The sequence below is a fragment of the Trachurus trachurus genome (genome assembly GCF_905171665.1).
Source record: "Trachurus trachurus genome assembly, chromosome: 10".
Classification (NCBI taxonomy): domain Eukaryota; kingdom Metazoa; phylum Chordata; class Actinopteri; order Carangiformes; family Carangidae; genus Trachurus; species Trachurus trachurus.
In genome coordinates, this window is record NC_139894.1 from 38,178,445 (window position 1) to 38,195,599 (window position 17,155).

General features: G+C 42.9%; 2 protein-coding genes across 2 annotated transcripts; both read right to left on the reverse strand.

Moving 5' to 3' along the window:
- Positions 1-7,902: 7,902 nt before the first annotated feature.
- On the reverse strand, positions 7,903-8,508 carry LOC310992306 (lactose-binding lectin l-2-like; the record flags this gene model as incomplete). The annotated part of the gene is made up of 1 exon (XM_083980320.1): positions 7,903-8,508. Exon 1 carries the CDS (start codon positions 8,389-8,391, stop codon positions 7,903-7,905), a length of 489 nt encoding a protein of 162 aa, XP_083836446.1. The 5' UTR covers positions 8,392-8,508.
- A 3,253-nt stretch (positions 8,509-11,761) lies between these two features.
- On the reverse strand, positions 11,762-15,639 carry LOC310992307 (lactose-binding lectin l-2-like; the record flags this gene model as incomplete). Its single annotated transcript, XM_083980321.1, has 2 exons — positions 15,042-15,639; positions 11,762-11,889 (listed from the first exon to the last, which is right to left on the reverse strand). Exons 1-2 carry the CDS (start codon positions 15,520-15,522, stop codon positions 11,762-11,764), a joined length of 609 nt encoding a protein of 202 aa, XP_083836447.1. The 5' UTR covers positions 15,523-15,639.
- Positions 15,640-17,155: the final 1,516 nt, after the last annotated feature.

The window sequence follows — 17,155 nt, forward strand, 5'->3', positions numbered from 1 at the left end:
CAATTTTTGTACCTCAACCTTGTTCCACCCATAGGCTTTTCTCTGTACTGTATTTTACCAAAGAAACACCACAGATGAAATGTTGAACATTGTGTTTAATGTACAGAAACACACATACTGAGACAAACTGTAAACTGTTTTCTTGTCTGTAACAACATCTATTGCACGTCTGTCCGTCCTGGGTGAGGGATCCCTCCTCTGTTGCTCACCCTGAGGTTTCTCCTGGTTTTCCCTGTTAAAAGGGTTTCCATGGAGTTTTTCCTCAGTCGATGTGAGGGTCTAAGGACAGAGGATGTTGTTACGATGCCATCTGAAGCCCTTTGAGACAAACTGTTTGTAAAAACGGGCTATACAAATAAAATTGCCTTGCCTTGCCTTGCCTTGCCTGAGCCATCACATGGCAGAACAGCAGTATACAACAGTATACAGTACAAACCCATGAGGTTTGGGCACTTTTTGTGCTAAACATTGGATAATCAGAATTTCAGAGGGACATTTAATGTCCATACATCACAGCAATGTCATGGATTATCCGTCCTAACGGCCCTTTGCCATGCTTACGGGCAAGCCACTCATGCCATTCAATAACTCTGAGATGGTCTACCAGTAACTCCTCTGTACGATTCCCCGAGTCTCCACACATTTTCCTTGACCGTTCTCCAGGCCCTCTCTATGTGCTGAGTATGTGCACCTGTTTGGGCATCGACATATGACACACTGTGATTGACAGTGAAATGGGTGTAACCTAGCTGAGGTAAAGCATTGCGATAAGCCCGCCACTCATCACTTATTATTGTAGATCCCACTTTAACATGGTGAGCTATAAGTGGCACCAGATCTCTCCTTCTTCTTCTCTCGACTAAGCGAAGAACAGGCTTTGCATTTCTTCTCCCTCTCCGGTTCACACCTAGCATCCCAAACACCCACTTCTTCCTCTTCCAGCCACCAGCCATTCGTCCCTGTCCGTACTGTTGAAAACATAAAATATTAGGAATTATTCTTCTTTAAACAAAATTAATAATCTGTCATTCAATGGTAATTTGCATTACTATCTTGATAATAGTGCTTGCTGCTTGCCTTTCTTTTGTGTCTTAAGTGGCTCTCATCAACGGTGACAAACTGCTGCCGCCCCCCAATGTACTGGCCTCTTGCTTGCTGATATCTGTCCATCGCTGTAGTGCACACATCTCGCAGCTTTTGAGCCATCTTAAGCAGGGTTGCTGAGCTTCCAGAAATGTCATCATTGATCATGTCCACTTGATGTAGACGTAGGCCTTGTGCAAATCTGATAGAACAAGGCAAATAATTATTATACCACAGTTCTTTTGATCTTTTTGGTTTGATACACAAAGTTTGCATCTACTGCACCCCAGGATATGAAAATTGTCCACTACTGTGTAGACAAAAACAGCAATAATGAGCTCTGTCAATACATAATGACCAACACAGTAACAGCTATTAAACATATTTCCATAATTAAACTGTTAAGAATTCAAGCTGTAAATTACACCTTTTAGCAAAATAAATCACAAAAGTGAAATAACTCCAAGCACCTGTTATCATCATGAGTCTAGATATGCTCCATAACATAATAATCACAAGTCACAGGCTACGTGCCACAGGCCTTCAAGGTGGCTGTCATTAACCTAATCCAACCTCCCCTACATCTCTAAGATCCTCGAGAAGGTTGTCCTGGAGCAGCTACATGAACATCTGCACAGCAACGAGCTCTTTGAAGCTTTCCAATCTGGATTCAGAGAACACCATAGCACTGAAACAGCACTTGTCAAAGTCTCTAATGATCTTCTTATAGCTTCAGACAGAGGTCTTGTCTCTGTACTTGTACTTTTGGACCTCAGTGCTGCATTCGACACCATCAACCACAGCATCCTGCTGCAGAGACTAGATCATGAAATTGGGATTAAAGGACCTGCCCTAAAATGGTTTGAGTCATACTTATCTGACAGGTTTCAATTTGTTAATGTTAATAACGACCATTCAGAGTACAGCAGAGTTACGTATGGTGTACCGCAGGGTTCAGTCTTAGGGCCAATCCTCTTCATTCTTTACATGCTCCCATTAGGTGGCATCATCTGGAAGCACTCAATCAATTTTCACTGTTATGCGGATGATACGCAACTCTACTTGTCCATTCCAGCCTCTGCAATACTGCCTGAAAGACATTAGATCCTGGAATCCTCTAACTTCTTGATACTGAATTTAGATAAAACTGAGGTCATTGTGTTTGGACCTAAACATCTCAGGGACACTTTCTCTAATCAGATCGCTACTCTAGATGGCATCTACCAGACCCTGCGGGGAACCTTGTAGTCATTTTTGACCAGGACCTTTCCTTTAGCTCCCACATAAAACACGTGACTAGGACCGCCTTCTTCCATCTGCGCAGTATCACTAAGATTAGGAATATCCTCTCCCAGAGTGATGCTGAGAAACTGGTGCATGCATTTATCACTTGTAGGCTAGACCAGCCTTTCTCAAAGTGGGTGCCGCGGCACACTGGGGTGCCGTCTGACTGCGTTAAGGGTGCCGTGAAAAAATACCTCTTCTGACATTTCATAGAATACATTCTCTATATGCAGAGGCGCCATGTCCACCGGACGCCCTTTTAGCGCTCTGGGCGTCTACTTTCCGTTCAGATCCTATGGAGCTCGGAAAAAGCTCTCAGCGCTTTCTTTTTTTGTCACGGCGCTCAGAGCGCTCAGAGTTTAAATATGTTCAACTTTTGGAACAGCGCCGCACTTATCAAGCGGCTCGGACGTGAGGCGGCTCGTTTCGGCAGCGTTCAGAGAGGGAGAGAGAGAGAGAAAGAGAGGGAGAGAGAGGGAGAGAGGGAGAGACCACTCCGTGGACACAGCCGTTGGTCACGGGCACTTAGAGCAGTAGGGTTCGTGTCCGGACGCTATGAAAAAAATGCGTAATACCAGGCACACGTCTCCCTGATGGTGAGTCACACCCCCTCCTCTCTCCAGTGGATCTGTGTCCGCTCCGTTCCCACTCCGGTGCGTTTGATGTATAAAAACACTCTGCTGCGCGCATGTAGACCTTTCTCTCTTCCTCTCACATTGCGGTGTGTATGTAGGCTACAGAGGCACCTATGCATAAATACTGTAATACTGTCCGATCTAAATAAATAGGACATTTACATTTAGGCTATGCAGTGTCATTTTGAATTATATTTTACACAGGGGTGCCGTGAGATTTTATGCACTTTTGAAAGGTGCCCTGACTGAAAAAAGTTTGAGAAACACCGGGCTAGACTACTGCAACTCTCTCCTGTCAGGATGTCCGAAAAACTCTCTAAAGAGTCTCCAGCTGGTCCAGAATGCCGCAGCGAGGGTTTTGACAGGAGTTAGGAAGAGAGAGCACATCTCTCCCACTTTAGCTTCTCCACTGGCTTCCTGTAGGATTTAGAATAGAGTTCAAAATCCTCCTGCTGACTTATAAGGCTCTTAATGATAAAGCTCCATCCTATCTGAAAGAACTAATCATTCCTTACTGTCCTACCAGAGCACTCCGCTCCCAGAACGCAGGTCTGTTAGTGACTCCCAGTATCTCTAAAAACAGACTGGGAGGTAGAGCCTTCAGTTACCGAGCTCCTTTACTGTGGAACCAGCTCTCTCCATGGGTCAAAGAGGCAGACACTCTAACTACATTCAAAGTAACATTGCGGAGTTTTTCGGCTTTAAAATAATGTTTCCAGACTCATTGCAATGATAGAAAAATGGTTAATAGGATGAATGGTGCTGCCGCTGCAGCCTGAGCCGGGTCGCATCGACTGAAACTGCACTATGTAACTTCCCTGCATGGGTATGAAACATGGCCTTGCCTTGCCTTGCCTTGCCTTGCCTTGCCAAAGACCTCTCTCTTATTAAGTATGCTGATGATATGGCCCTGATTGCCGGCCTGCAGGATGCTTGCTGTCCCTCCTACTCCCAACACATCAACCAAATTACCACCTGGTTTGAGAACAGCTTCCTTGACCTTAATGCCAGTAAAACCAAGGAGATGTGTTTGGGAGAGAGGGCAGGAGCAGAATGCACGGGGTCTATCTTCAGGCCTGTTAGCATGAGAAGGGAGGGTGTGGTGCAGGTCAGTGAGTTTAAATATCTTGGCACAACCATAGACAACAACCTCACCTTCCAGGGAAATGCAGACGACATTTACAAAAAAACGTCTGCATCTTCTCAGACAATTGAAGAGCTTTAACGCCAGTAAACAAACCCTGACCATGGTCTACCGGTCACTCACTTAGAGTGTTCAGTCAGACACAGGAACAAGTTGACCCAGGTAGTTAACCAGGCCAGTAAGATAACAGGAGACAAGCAAATGCAGCTTCAGAAAATCGTTCTATGACCAAAAAAGCCACTCAAATTTACAGTGACACCACCCACCCTCTCAACTGCGCATTTGTTTTGATGCCATCGGGAAGGAGGCTCAAAGTTCCCTTAGCTAAAAAAGCAGGGTACAAAAAGTAATTTGTGCCATCTGCAGTGGATATCCTGAACCAGAGCATCTTCAGGTGAACTTTGAGCTACAGTGAAACCGCAGCTGCTGTATTATACTGTATTGTTGTATTTCATGTGTTTATTTATCTTATTGTTACTGTGCTGTAGATGTGTCCTGCTGTTATTGTTGGCTGACTACCAAGATACCAAAGGCAAATTTCCACTCTGTTTTTAACCCATTGGACAATAAAGTCTTCTTATCTCTTATCTTATCTTATCTTATACTTTCGATGATGGCTGTGTAAAAACGGAACAGGAGATGGGACCTGACTCTGAACTTTTTGAGCCGTCGGAGATGGAAGAGTCTTTGTTGGGCTTTTTTGTAGATGTGTTCTGTGTTGATTGGTTGACATGGACAGCTCAGGATCGGAGAGGTATTAAGTCAATTTCAATGTCAGAGTCTGCAAAATCAGGATTAGATGCCATAGTTTTTGTTTTTTGGGCGTTGTTTTAAAGAGTCAAATATCAGTTAGTCTTTAGTATGATGTGACTATCAATTACTGCACTTAAGATTTACAATACCACATAGGTTCAACGTTCAAGAGTCTTTATTATCCCCTAGGGGAAATTTGTTTCACAGCAAGCAGCAAACATGCATACTAGGGATGCACATGATTAACCATTTAACCGTTAACCAGTAACAAGAACTTTGACCGGTTAATACTATCGGTTATTTATTTATGTATTTATTTTATTGGCTCCTTATGTTGTCAACACGTGAGGGCATGTAGACACGTGCAGACTTCCACGTGCCTTCAGTCATATTTTGCAGCAAAAAGTTACACAGGAGAACTGACAGTATGTGCAGCAGCCCCCGTGAAGGAAGATCAGACAATAAATGTGGCCTACATGGACATAGATGTGCATCACCTGTAACAACAGTGCTGCAAAAAAGGAAAAAAAAGGAAAAGAAGACGTTGCTGCTTATAGAATGCATCGCGCTAGCATCGACTGGCACACAGTTGTCTCTCAAAACGTTACAACCTCACGTGAAAAGTACAGGTCAGTCTGGGAGATTAATTTACATTTAGAAAATTATAACACCAAGTACAACACACGCTTCTTTTATGTTTTTATTCATAAAAGAAGCAAATATCCAGTCCACTTTTATTGCACGTAAATGTCAATATCTGTCTCTGTGCATAAAAGATACACAAACAACAGAAGTGAAGACAACAGATGTGGGAGTCAGCACATCAACTGATCCTGTTGTTCCTGACCTTCCCTGGATCTCCACGCCAACAAAACCGTCACTGCTGCAGCCTCACATCAATCTGGTGGAGGATGAAGATAAGGAAAGCTCTGTGGAGGCTCGCTCATCTTTTGTGACTCCAGAACCGCAAGACTCCACATACAACCTGGAAGAGTCAGTTACTGTGTTAACACAATCAATGGATAAGTCGTAAGTTATAACTTGTATTTTTTAATATTTGGGTTTTTGCTCAGCCATTGCCTGCTTTTTAGAACTAGGCTCAAACATTAACAAAATTTTACTTTTCAAACATTGTGTGACTTCTGATACATTTGATTGTCTACTAGGGCCAATTGCCTGTGTGCACATAACTTCCTGAAACTCAGAAGCTCTGTTATTTTTTGAGTTAGGATTGGATTGAACTAACAACAATGGTGTGCTCGCTTGTTGTTTTTGGTTGCAGCAATCCAACCCACCTGTTTTAATCAGTTGAGTTCAGAGCCTCAGAGTTTCAGGAAGTGTTAGAGCTGTGAATACCACAATTAATCCAGGTGTGTCTGACCATTGTTGTGAGGTCAGACAAACCTAGATTAGTCAGTCTGTCCAATAATGTGTGGCAGGGTGAAGAGGACCCAGTTGGGCTTCGAACCCCAGACTCCTGGGTAATAGTCATGCACGCTAACCACTTGGCCAAAGGGACAGCCATTTAGCCAAGTAGCCAGGGCGCATGATCAACTGGAGGCATAGTGACAGGACCCTCAACTGTCACATCTCTCCCCCTCTTCTCACAAGCACGTCCTCGGCTGTCACGCTGTTCCCGGGCCCTCTTCACCTTGCCACAAATGTAAGAAAGGAAATGAAGGAGCCGGCTAAGGTTCAGGATGTAGTGGAGCTGTGCAGCCTATTGGCTATGGCAGAGGTATGGGTACTCCAAATGCCCCTCGAGTCTTCATTGTACATGCTTGTGACTTTTTTCACTCTCTCAACATAGGGAAGACCCCAGCACCACTCATGGAGAGCCCTTATCCATTCACAAAAAGTAAATATGTTGCTTTTACTTAACAAAAACTGTTAGGGCCAAATGTGGCAGGAGAAGTGCCTCCTATACTGTTCTGTTTGATGTATGTGACTGTCTGTACAAACAGTCTGCTGGGTTGAACATGAAGGCAAGGGCTTTGGTCATGTCCCTAGTTTTCTTTTCCTTTTTTTATCTATGATCTTCTGAGAAGCATTTATAATTGTAAGCATTTAAGTAATTGTTTTGCTTGTGGTAATAAAAAATAACAGCTGAATCTTTTAACATCTTGTAACATAGACTAAATGACATGTTGTAGTATTGATAAGAGTAGCCTATCGATCGGTATCAGCATAGGTATCGATAAAATCCTAACAATATACATCCCTAATCATCAGTGAAGAAAACAAACTGGGACTTTAAAACAGTTATCAGATAATTGGCATGAAGCAATATTTCAGTCTGTCGTGATATACTATTTATTAATATCCATATAAAACTGGTCAATCAACAACTGATATCTGTTCCATAAAAACCCAGACTTATGATTGTTTATAGAAGCGATAACATGTTAGCCAAAAGGAAAAGCAGTGATTAAGCATTTTGTAGACACAGTGGCTGTTGTTTGTCAAAAGTTAAACAGTCTGAACTTTGAAGAGGAAATCAATTCTCAAAGTTAATGAACCTTCCACATTTTATAAAATATATGTGAACAACGATAAGTATGGGAAAGTCTTAACAGAAACTTTTCAGCTCTAAACACCCAGAAGCTGTTGTTTGGATAAACTCAATGCAGTAAAACCCCAACAGACAACTAAACTTTGGGGGTGGAATTGGAGAGTAACACAAAAAGACACAGTATTTTAAACCTCGTGGAAAAAATATAACATTAATATTGTCAGACAATCCCTTTATGTGACTGAACTGTCTAATGCCTTTTCTTCTGGGCAACTTTTTAGAAGTTCAATAAGTAAAAAGCAAAAGAGAGAACCAATTTGAGGACATCAAAATGTTGTGAAAATGTGTTTTATTTGATAATATTTAGTGTTCATGAACATATAAACACACACATACTAACATGTTCATTTGTATTTTTTATTGCGGACACAAGTTTTCTGCTGAGCAACATCTGCAAAGTTTACAGCTTGATTTGAACAGTAATTTATTTACTAAGTACAGAAGATGCGAGATGCACAAACAGAGGGATAAGTACCAGAACAATGTCCATCATTCCATTTTCGCGCCCTGTCATAGTTAGTGTGGACACAGTGCTCATTTCCGTCGCCATTGTTTGGCTCTCCTGGTGTCCAATATCCATATGTCACAGCACAGCCATCAGACCACATCATCGATCCTTCTTTGTGTTCATCACTGAGTCCAATCCAGGTGTATCCCTCGGTGTGGTCATAGTTCTTAATCAAGGATTTGATGAAATTCTCTTCGGCAAGACTGTGGATGGACACCAAGTTGACACCCTGTGACACACAGTGGAGCTCTGCATCGGCCCAGGACATAGGTGTGGCAATATACTTGTAGCAGCGGTCTTTGAAGTTGTACCAGAATGAGGGACAGTTTCCACGCTGTAGCTTCACTACAGGTTCAGCTGAAGGCAACTCGGCACCCAGAGCCAGACCAAACAGGAAGAGGAGCAGGATCATGATGATATCAGAGTCTCTCTCTAAGTCGTTGGAGAATGATGCAGGGTTGAAGTCTTGGTTGGAGCTTTCCTGCAGTGTTGGATGTAGGAAGATCAAGATTGTTGAAGGAACAGCTGTAAGGCCACCTTCTTTTATATGAATCAGAGGAGGGTTTGAAGTGACGTCATTAGTGAAAGACTTTTAAAAATTAACATGGACTTTAGACCATAATAGGGAAACTGGCTATTAAGCAGTAACAGTTTATGATTTCTTAGCAGTTGTTAATGCCTGGCATTATGCACCATTTATGGATATTCATATCTGTATGCCAATTTCCCTGGGTCTGCACATGATGCATTCATGCTGACAAATACTGTCATCCCTACAGTCTTTCAGGGGCACCCCCCACTGGAAGGGTACCTGCTAGGAGACAATGGATATCCACTCAAAACGTAGTTGATGACGCCATACATTACAGCTCCAAGGGAGGCAAAGCAGCAGTGGTTTACAGTCGGATTAGCCTGCACTGCGCCGCTACACGGCCATCTTTAACACTATAATAATAATAAACACAAACATAAGCAATTTACAAATGGCTAGAGGAGGAAGCTCAGGCCACTGCACTACATACCACACCTACCAGCAACAAAAAAGCAAGCAGCGGTGAGCAGCATGCAGCCAGCAGCAACACCCAAGCAAGCCTCTATCAGAACAAAATAACTAAAATTAGCACTGGATGGACAACGTAGGAGAGAAGTGCGGCCACTGTCAACAGACTACCTGCCACCATGGGGAGATGGAAGTGACGTGACCTAGTCTCCGACAAGCAAGAGGGAGACAGATGCTCTACACCCGCTTTCATGCAGCGTTCTACCACAGCGATTGGCTGGGGACGCAACACATGTGAACGTCAAGGGACCAATGACTACATCCTGCTACATACACAACATAGCTTTTCGCCATGGATGCCACTTTGACCTCATGGAGGAGACATTCCAGTACAGGACTTGAGACAGAGAGAGGCTGAACTGCATGTGCCGTGTTTCTGCCACTGCATTGTCATCCTCTCTTCTTTAGGGGTCTGGACTACTGTCTGGAGGTGGGGCTCGTGGTGACTCAGCAGTGGGCTCGGGAGGATGTGGGAGTACCTGGGGGGCTGCAGAACAGTTGGGGCAGGTACGGGATGTGAAACCAGGCATGAAGCACCTGAAGCAGAATCTGGCTGAAGGTGAGAAGCAGGTGTATGTGGCGTGTAACCGAATCAATCACTGTGTTGGAATCTTGAGGTCTCCAACTAGAAGGATGAGGTGCATAGTGTGTTGACGTGGCCACTGGGACAGGATTATTGGGTCTGGCAGGGGGGGGGTTTAGAGCCTACCTTATTGTTAAGGTCCCAGTGCTGTAGGATAGTTCTCTGCAGGTCAAGGGAGTCATGCAGGCATTGTTGAAGCATCTCCACTTCAGCTTGTAAACTCTTCACTTCACTTTCGACTCAAGTTCAGTGTTAGGTTGACATGGGACAGCTCGGGGTCGGAGAGGTATTAAGTCAATTTCAATGTCAGAGTCTGCAAAATCAGGATTAGACGCCATTGTTTTGGGGGCTTTTTTGGGTTGTTTTCAAGAGTCAAAGCTTCTGTATGATACTGTATTGTTGTATTTCATGTGTTTATTTATTTTATTGTTACTGTGCTAGATGTGTCCTGCTGTTATTGTTGGCTGACTACCAAGATGCCAAAGGCAAATTTCCACTGTGTTTTTAAACCATTGGACAATAAAGTCTTCTTATCTCTTATCTTATCTCATCTTATCTTATACTTTCGATGATGGCTGTGTAAAAACGGAACAGGAGATGGGACCTGACTCTGAACTTTTTGAGCTGTCTGAGATGGAAGAGTCTTTGTTGGGCTTTTTTTAAATTTATTATTATTAACTTTTTATTGATTTTCAAATGCAACAGATTAAATCCAAATACATTCCATTTTATTATTGAACATATTAACCCAGAATTCCCCCCTTCCCCTCCCCCACCCCACCACCCTCCCTCCTTCACCCACCCACCACCACCCAGCAGTGTGCTAGTGCAATAAGAGATCTGTTAGGTCAGATATAAGATTTGTCCATATTGCAATTGTGCTAGTCTTAGCATTGTTTATCCTTGCTGTTGAGAGTTCCAGGTATGCAATGTCCAAGAAGCTTCGAAGCCAGTGAGTTTTTGAGATGTCATGGGGAGGTTTCCAGCGTTGGACAACGATCTTCTTTGCCGCTGTCAGACCTGCCAACCAGATTTTACGTGTTTTTGCCCCAAGGGAGAGCTGGGAGTCATCATTCAGAAGGTGTATAGCAGGTTCCATTGGTAACTGTACCCCTGTTAGCGCTGCTATCGTACCAATTACCTTCTCCCATAAATCTAAAATCCCCGGGCATTCCCATACAACATGTGCAAAAGAGCCAAAGGTTCCCTGGGGACAAAATGAGCAATATGGGTCCGTAGTTAATCCCATTTGATGTCCAATTCTTGGTGTTAGATATGCTCTGTGACAGAATTTCAGGTGTATATATTGATTTTGTTGGGCTTTTTTGTAGATGTGTTCTGTGTTGATTGGTTGACATGGACAGCTCAGGGTCGGAGAGGTATAAAGTCAATTTCAATGTCAGAGTCTGCAAAATCAGGATTAGATGCCATAGTTTTTTTTTTTTTGGGTTGTTTTCAAGAGTCAAATATCAGTTAGTCTTTAGTATGATGTGACTATCGATTACTGCAATTAAGATTTACAATACCACATCGGTTCAACGTTCAAGAGTCTTTATTATCCCCTAGGGGAAATTTGTTTCACAGCAAGCAGCAAACATGCATACTAGGGATGCACATGATTAACCATTTAACCGTTAACCAGTAACAAGAACTTTGACCCATTAATACTATCGGTTATTTATTTATGTATTTATTTTATTGGCTCCTTATGTTGTCAACACGTGAGGGCATGTAGACACACGTGCAGACTTCCATGTGCCTTCAGTCATATTTTGCAGCAAAAAGTTACACAGGAGGACTGCCAGTATGTGCAGCAGCCCTGTGAAGGAGGATCAGACAATAAATGTGGCCTACATGGACATAGATGTGCATCACCTGTAACAACAGTGCTGCAAAAAAGAAAAGAAGACATCGCTGCTCTCCAGCCGGTTCACCTGCAGCTCCACAGAGGAGCCTCTGCTGTTCCTCTCTCTTCAGCCTGGTGTTTGGCTGCACTTTGTATATAAAACAGTTCTACATTGGATGATCTAACCTCCATATGAGCGCGATCAGCTGAGACAGAGCATAATATTGATCAGCTGTCGCGGCGCACACCACTGCATCTCCCTCACTGCATCTCCCCCACTTCCTCATACCCCGCTACTTGTGCCCCATGCGCTGATTCTCCATGGAGGTCCTGTCTGGAGCATATCCACAGGGAAGGCTGCAGTAGGCTCCATGGAGCCCACACTGGAGTCCCACAGGAGGAGGAGGAATACCCGACCATACTGCAGACGCACACGGTACTCACAGAGTCTGCCCAAAAAGGGCCAGAAAAGTGTCAAAAAGACCAAAAAGTATGCTACAAGAGAGCGAGGCATAGTTGTTGCTTCCTACCACACACACACAGCACAGGTCAGTAAGGTGGTTGATAGTGACAGCAAACAGTATTAAGGATGCAACTGAATGTACTTGAATATCACTGCTGGTTCCTGTGCAAAATCTGCAATAATATTCCCCTGAAAAACTCTGCAAAAATCCTGCAACACTGTGAGCTCCCAGGTTATCAGCGACTACGCTGAATACTGTACCTTTAAGTGACTCACCTAACAGTGGGGCATAAACGCCGAGCTCCTCAAGAGTTTTTAGATCCTGCAGAAGAGGTTGAAAGATTTTATCGTAACCATAGGTGTTCACATCATCAGTTTTGCATAATACTGACAAGTAGATAGACGACAAAGCAGAATGAGACCCCGGAGGCAAGTTAGCCAATACCCAAGAAACAGCGCAAAGCTTATGTTTCTTTCGTGAGGTGCCAAGTGGGTTACACGTTTCAAAGTCATCAACATAAAAATTTAGGATGATCCTTGGCTTTTCTCCAGCAAAGAAACAATTTTCCTTAAATAGAGAGCCGTCCCTTGCGGACCTGTACTGATGTGTCACACCTGAATATGTGCCTTCTTGTCTTTGATGACTCTCAACAACTTGTGTAATTATATCCCCTCTACTTAACAGCTGCTGTAAGGACTTCAATATTGGAACATATTGGAAACTGCGTTTGTTTTTGGCATCAAGAATATATTCAACTGGCTCTATAACCCCAAAGTTATCCTTGTAATACTGCTTTCGCAGATAGGCTGTACTTAGAGAACCACCTTTTTGTATGGACCTTTGCACTGGATTACCAGAACAAATTGCATCAACAGTTTCTCTAATTATAAGTTCATCAACAGAGAGGTTTTTCTGATGAAAGATGTCACGCACCGTGTCACAAGATAATGGCCCAGGGGCAGAACAGATCAAATGATCGAGTTCCCCAAGAAATTAATCTACAGCTGAAGTTGGCACATGGACCAAATGCTCTAACTTCAGCAAAGCAGCTGCAAATCTATGCTCAATGACCTTCTGCAAGTCTTCAGTATGAGTGTTTGAAGGAATGGCAGTATCTGACTGCTCAACATCAACACATTCCTCACTATTTGCTTCCAATTCATCCACAGATGAGATCCCTGTAGTTATAACTACTTCTGGTTTAAAATCAACCAATGTGTGATTGGAGTGTTTTCGGTTTTTGTGTGATTTAAAAGTACAATAAATGTTTGTCTTAAAGTCACAGCCTAAAAACATACAAATGACAGTCTTGTTTCGTTTGAGATGTGCATTTATATGAGAAAAATAATCCTTCTCTGATGTTAAATCAGTACAACTACAAATGTGACAACTGAATATAGCCTCTTTTTTGTGAGGAGCACCTGTAGAGTGGATTTTACTTTGGTGGACAATAAGGGCATTCCACGTCTTAAATGTGCATGGACAGTGCTGGTATGTACATGGATAACGAGAACTACGTCCAAAATGTGAATGCTTTAACTTGTAGTGATGTAAAAGCTTGGACCTACTTGATACGGTTTCTGTACACCCCTTACAACTCCACATTCCCTGGACCTAATCCTGCAACATACATCAAGATCATCATTAGTCATATCATTCATCCCACAAATGCAAGTCAGAACAAAAAGGCTCACTACCAAAATTCAAAACAAGATAGAAAAATGTCCAAATAAATTCATAGGTCTTTAAACACAAGGACTAACATTTGCTTGTTTAGACCAGCAATATTTGGCAGAATAAAGCAAGTCAATATTTTCAGTTATAATCAAATTTGAAAAAATGGACCTGGGCAAATGAGAATTTGCACTGCAATGAAAAAACAAACTACAATTCACATTTTATCAATACCGCACATTCTCAAAAATGTACAGGTAAATGAAGATGCAAATTTAGGGCTTAAATTCATGTGTGAGTACCTACCATTACAGAGCCTTTTGATTGTATGATATGCAAATAGGACAGTGAACCTGTGAAAGAAAATATTTAGCATCAGTCAGGTGTCTCAGTAAAAACACACACACAATTAAATCAATCAAAACAATTACAAATGAGTAGTACAACAAAATCACTAAGCAAATGTGCTAGATGCAGACATTATTTTTAATTACACTTTCTGGACACATGCAATAGCAAGATTAAAAAAACAAGATTTCTAGGAGAGAGAATATTACTGCAGTGTTTTTAATGACAGGATTGTTTATTGCACATACATAATTATGGCTCTATTTCACTTATTTCAGACGTGCGTTTGCTGACAACTGAACATTAGAACATGAAACATGAGCTCTGAAGGAGAGGGAATTGTGAACCGACACGTTGAGCTCGATTTTTAATGTATGTTATTGTGTCTGGAGCAACACACATTCACAGCCACAACAGCATTTAACCGCGTACACACACACACACACACGCACGCGCACACACACACACACACGCTCGCACACACATATCATAAGTTCATTATAACTTAAATATTTCGTAGTTATTTCGTAGCAATAGTCACAGTCTGGAGCAGAGGCGAAGCGGAAGAGGAAATCAATTCTCAAAGTTAATGAACCTTCCACATTTTATAAAATATATGTGAACAACGATAAGTATGGGAAAGTCTTAACAGAAACTTTTCAGCTCTAAACACCCAGAAGCTGTTGTTTGGATAAACTCAATGCAGTAAAACCCCAACAGACAACTAAACTTTGGGGGTGGAATTGGAGAGTAACACAAAAAGACACAGTATTTTAAACCTCGTGGAAAAAATATAACATTAATATTGTCAGACAATCCCTTTATGTGACTGAACTGTCTAATGCCTTTTCTTCTGGGCAACTTTTTAGAAGTTCAATAAGTAAAAAGCAAAAGAGAGAACCAATTTGAGGACATCAAAATGTTGTGAAAATGTGTTTTATTTGATAATATTTAGTGTTCATGAACATATAAACACACACATACTAACATGTTCATTTGTATTTTTTATTGCGGACACAAGTTTTCTGCTGAGCAACATCTGCAAAGTTTACAGCTTGATTTGAACAGTAATTTATTTACTAAGTACAGAAGATGCGAGATGCACAAACAGAGGGATAAATACCAGAACAATGTCCATCATTCCATTTTCGCGCCCTGTCATAGTTAGTGTGGACACAGTGCTCATCTCCGTCGTTATTGTTTGGCTCTCCTGGTGTCCAATATCCATATGTCACAGCACAGCCATCAGACCACATCATCGATCCTTCTTTGTGTTCATCACTGAGTCCAATCCAGGTGTATCCCTCGGTGTGGTCATAGTTCTTAATCAAGGATTTGATGAAATTCTCTTCGGCAAGACTGTGGATGGACACCAAGTTGACACCCTGTGACACACAGTGGAGCTCTGCATCGGCCCAGGACATAGGTGTGGCAATATACTTGTAGCAGCGGTCTTTGAAGTTGTACCAGAATGAGGGACAGTTTCCACGCTGTAGCTTCACTACAGGTTCAGCTGAAGGCAACTCGGCACCCAGAGCCAGACCAAACAGGAAGAGGAGCAGGATCATGATGATATCAGAGTCTCTCTCTAAGTCGTTGGAGAATGATGCAGGGTTGAAGTCTTGGTTGGAGCTTTCCTGCAGTGTTGGATGTAGGAAGATCAAGATTGTTGAAGGAACAGCTGTAAGGCCACCTTCTTTTATATGAATCAGAGGAGGGTTTGAAGTGACGTCATTAGTGAAAGACTTTTAAAAATTAACATGGACTTTAGACCATAATAGGGAAACTGGCTATTAAGCAGTAACAGTTTATGATTTCTTAGCAGTTGTTAATGCCTGGCATTATGCACCATTTATGGATATTCATATCTGTATGCCAATTTCCCTGGGTCTGCACATGATGCATTCATGCTGACAAATACTGTCATCCCTACAGTCTTTCAGGGGCACCCCCCACTGGAAGGGTACCTGCTAGGAGACAATGGATATCCACTCAAAACGTAGTTGATGACGCCATACATTACAGCTCCAAGGGAGGCAAAGCAGCAGTGGTTTACAGTCGGATTAGCCTGCACTGCGCCGCTACACGGCCATCTTTAACACTATAATAATAATAAACACAAACATAAGCAATTTACAAATGGCTAGAGGAGGAAGCTCAGGCCACTGCACTACATACCACACCTACCAGCAACAAAAAAGCAAGCAGCGGTGAGCAGCATGCAGCCAGCAGCAACACCCAAGCAAGCCTCTATCAGAACAAAATAACTAAAATTAGCACTGGATGGACAACGTAGGAGAGAAGTGCGGCCACTGTCAACAGACTACCTGCCACCATGGGGAGATGGAAGTGACGTGACCTAGTCTCCGACAAGCAAGAGGGAGACAGATGCTCTACACCCGCTTTCATGCAGCGTTCTACCACAGCGATTGGCTGGGGACGCAACACATGTGAACGTCAAGGGACCAATGACTACATCCTGCTACATACACAACATAGCTTTTCGCCATGGATGCCACTTTGACCTCATGGAGGAGACATTCCAGTACAGGACTTGAGACAGAGAGAGGCTGAACTGCATGTGCCGTGTTTCTGCCACTGCATTGTCATCCTCTCTTCTTTAGGGGTCTGGACTACTGTCTGGAGGTGGGGCTCGTGGTGACTCAGCAGTGGGCTCGGGAGGATGTGGGAGTACCTGGGGGGCTGCAGAACAGTTGGGGCAGGTACGGGATGTGAAACCAGGCATGAAGCACCTGAAGCAGAATCTGGCTGAAGGTGAGAAGCAGGTGTATGTGGCGTGTAACCGAATCAATCACTGTGTTGGAATCTTGAGGTCTCCAACTAGAAGGATGAGGTGCATAGTGTGTTGACGTGGCCACTGGGACAGGATTATTGGGTCTGGCAGGGGGGGGGTTTAGAGCCTACCTTATTGTTAAGGTCCCAGTGCTGTAGGATAGTTCTCTGCAGGTCAAGGGAGTCATGCAGGCATTGTTGAAGCATCTCCACTTCAGCTTGTAAACTCTTCACTTCACTTTCGACTCAAGTTCAGTGTTAGGTTGACATGGGACAGCTCGGGGTCGGAGAGGTATTAAGTCAATTTCAATGTCAGAGTCTGCAAAATCAGGATTAGACGCCATTGTTTTGGGGGCTTTTTTGGGTTGTTTTCAAGAGTCAAAGCTTCTGTATGATACTGTATTGTTG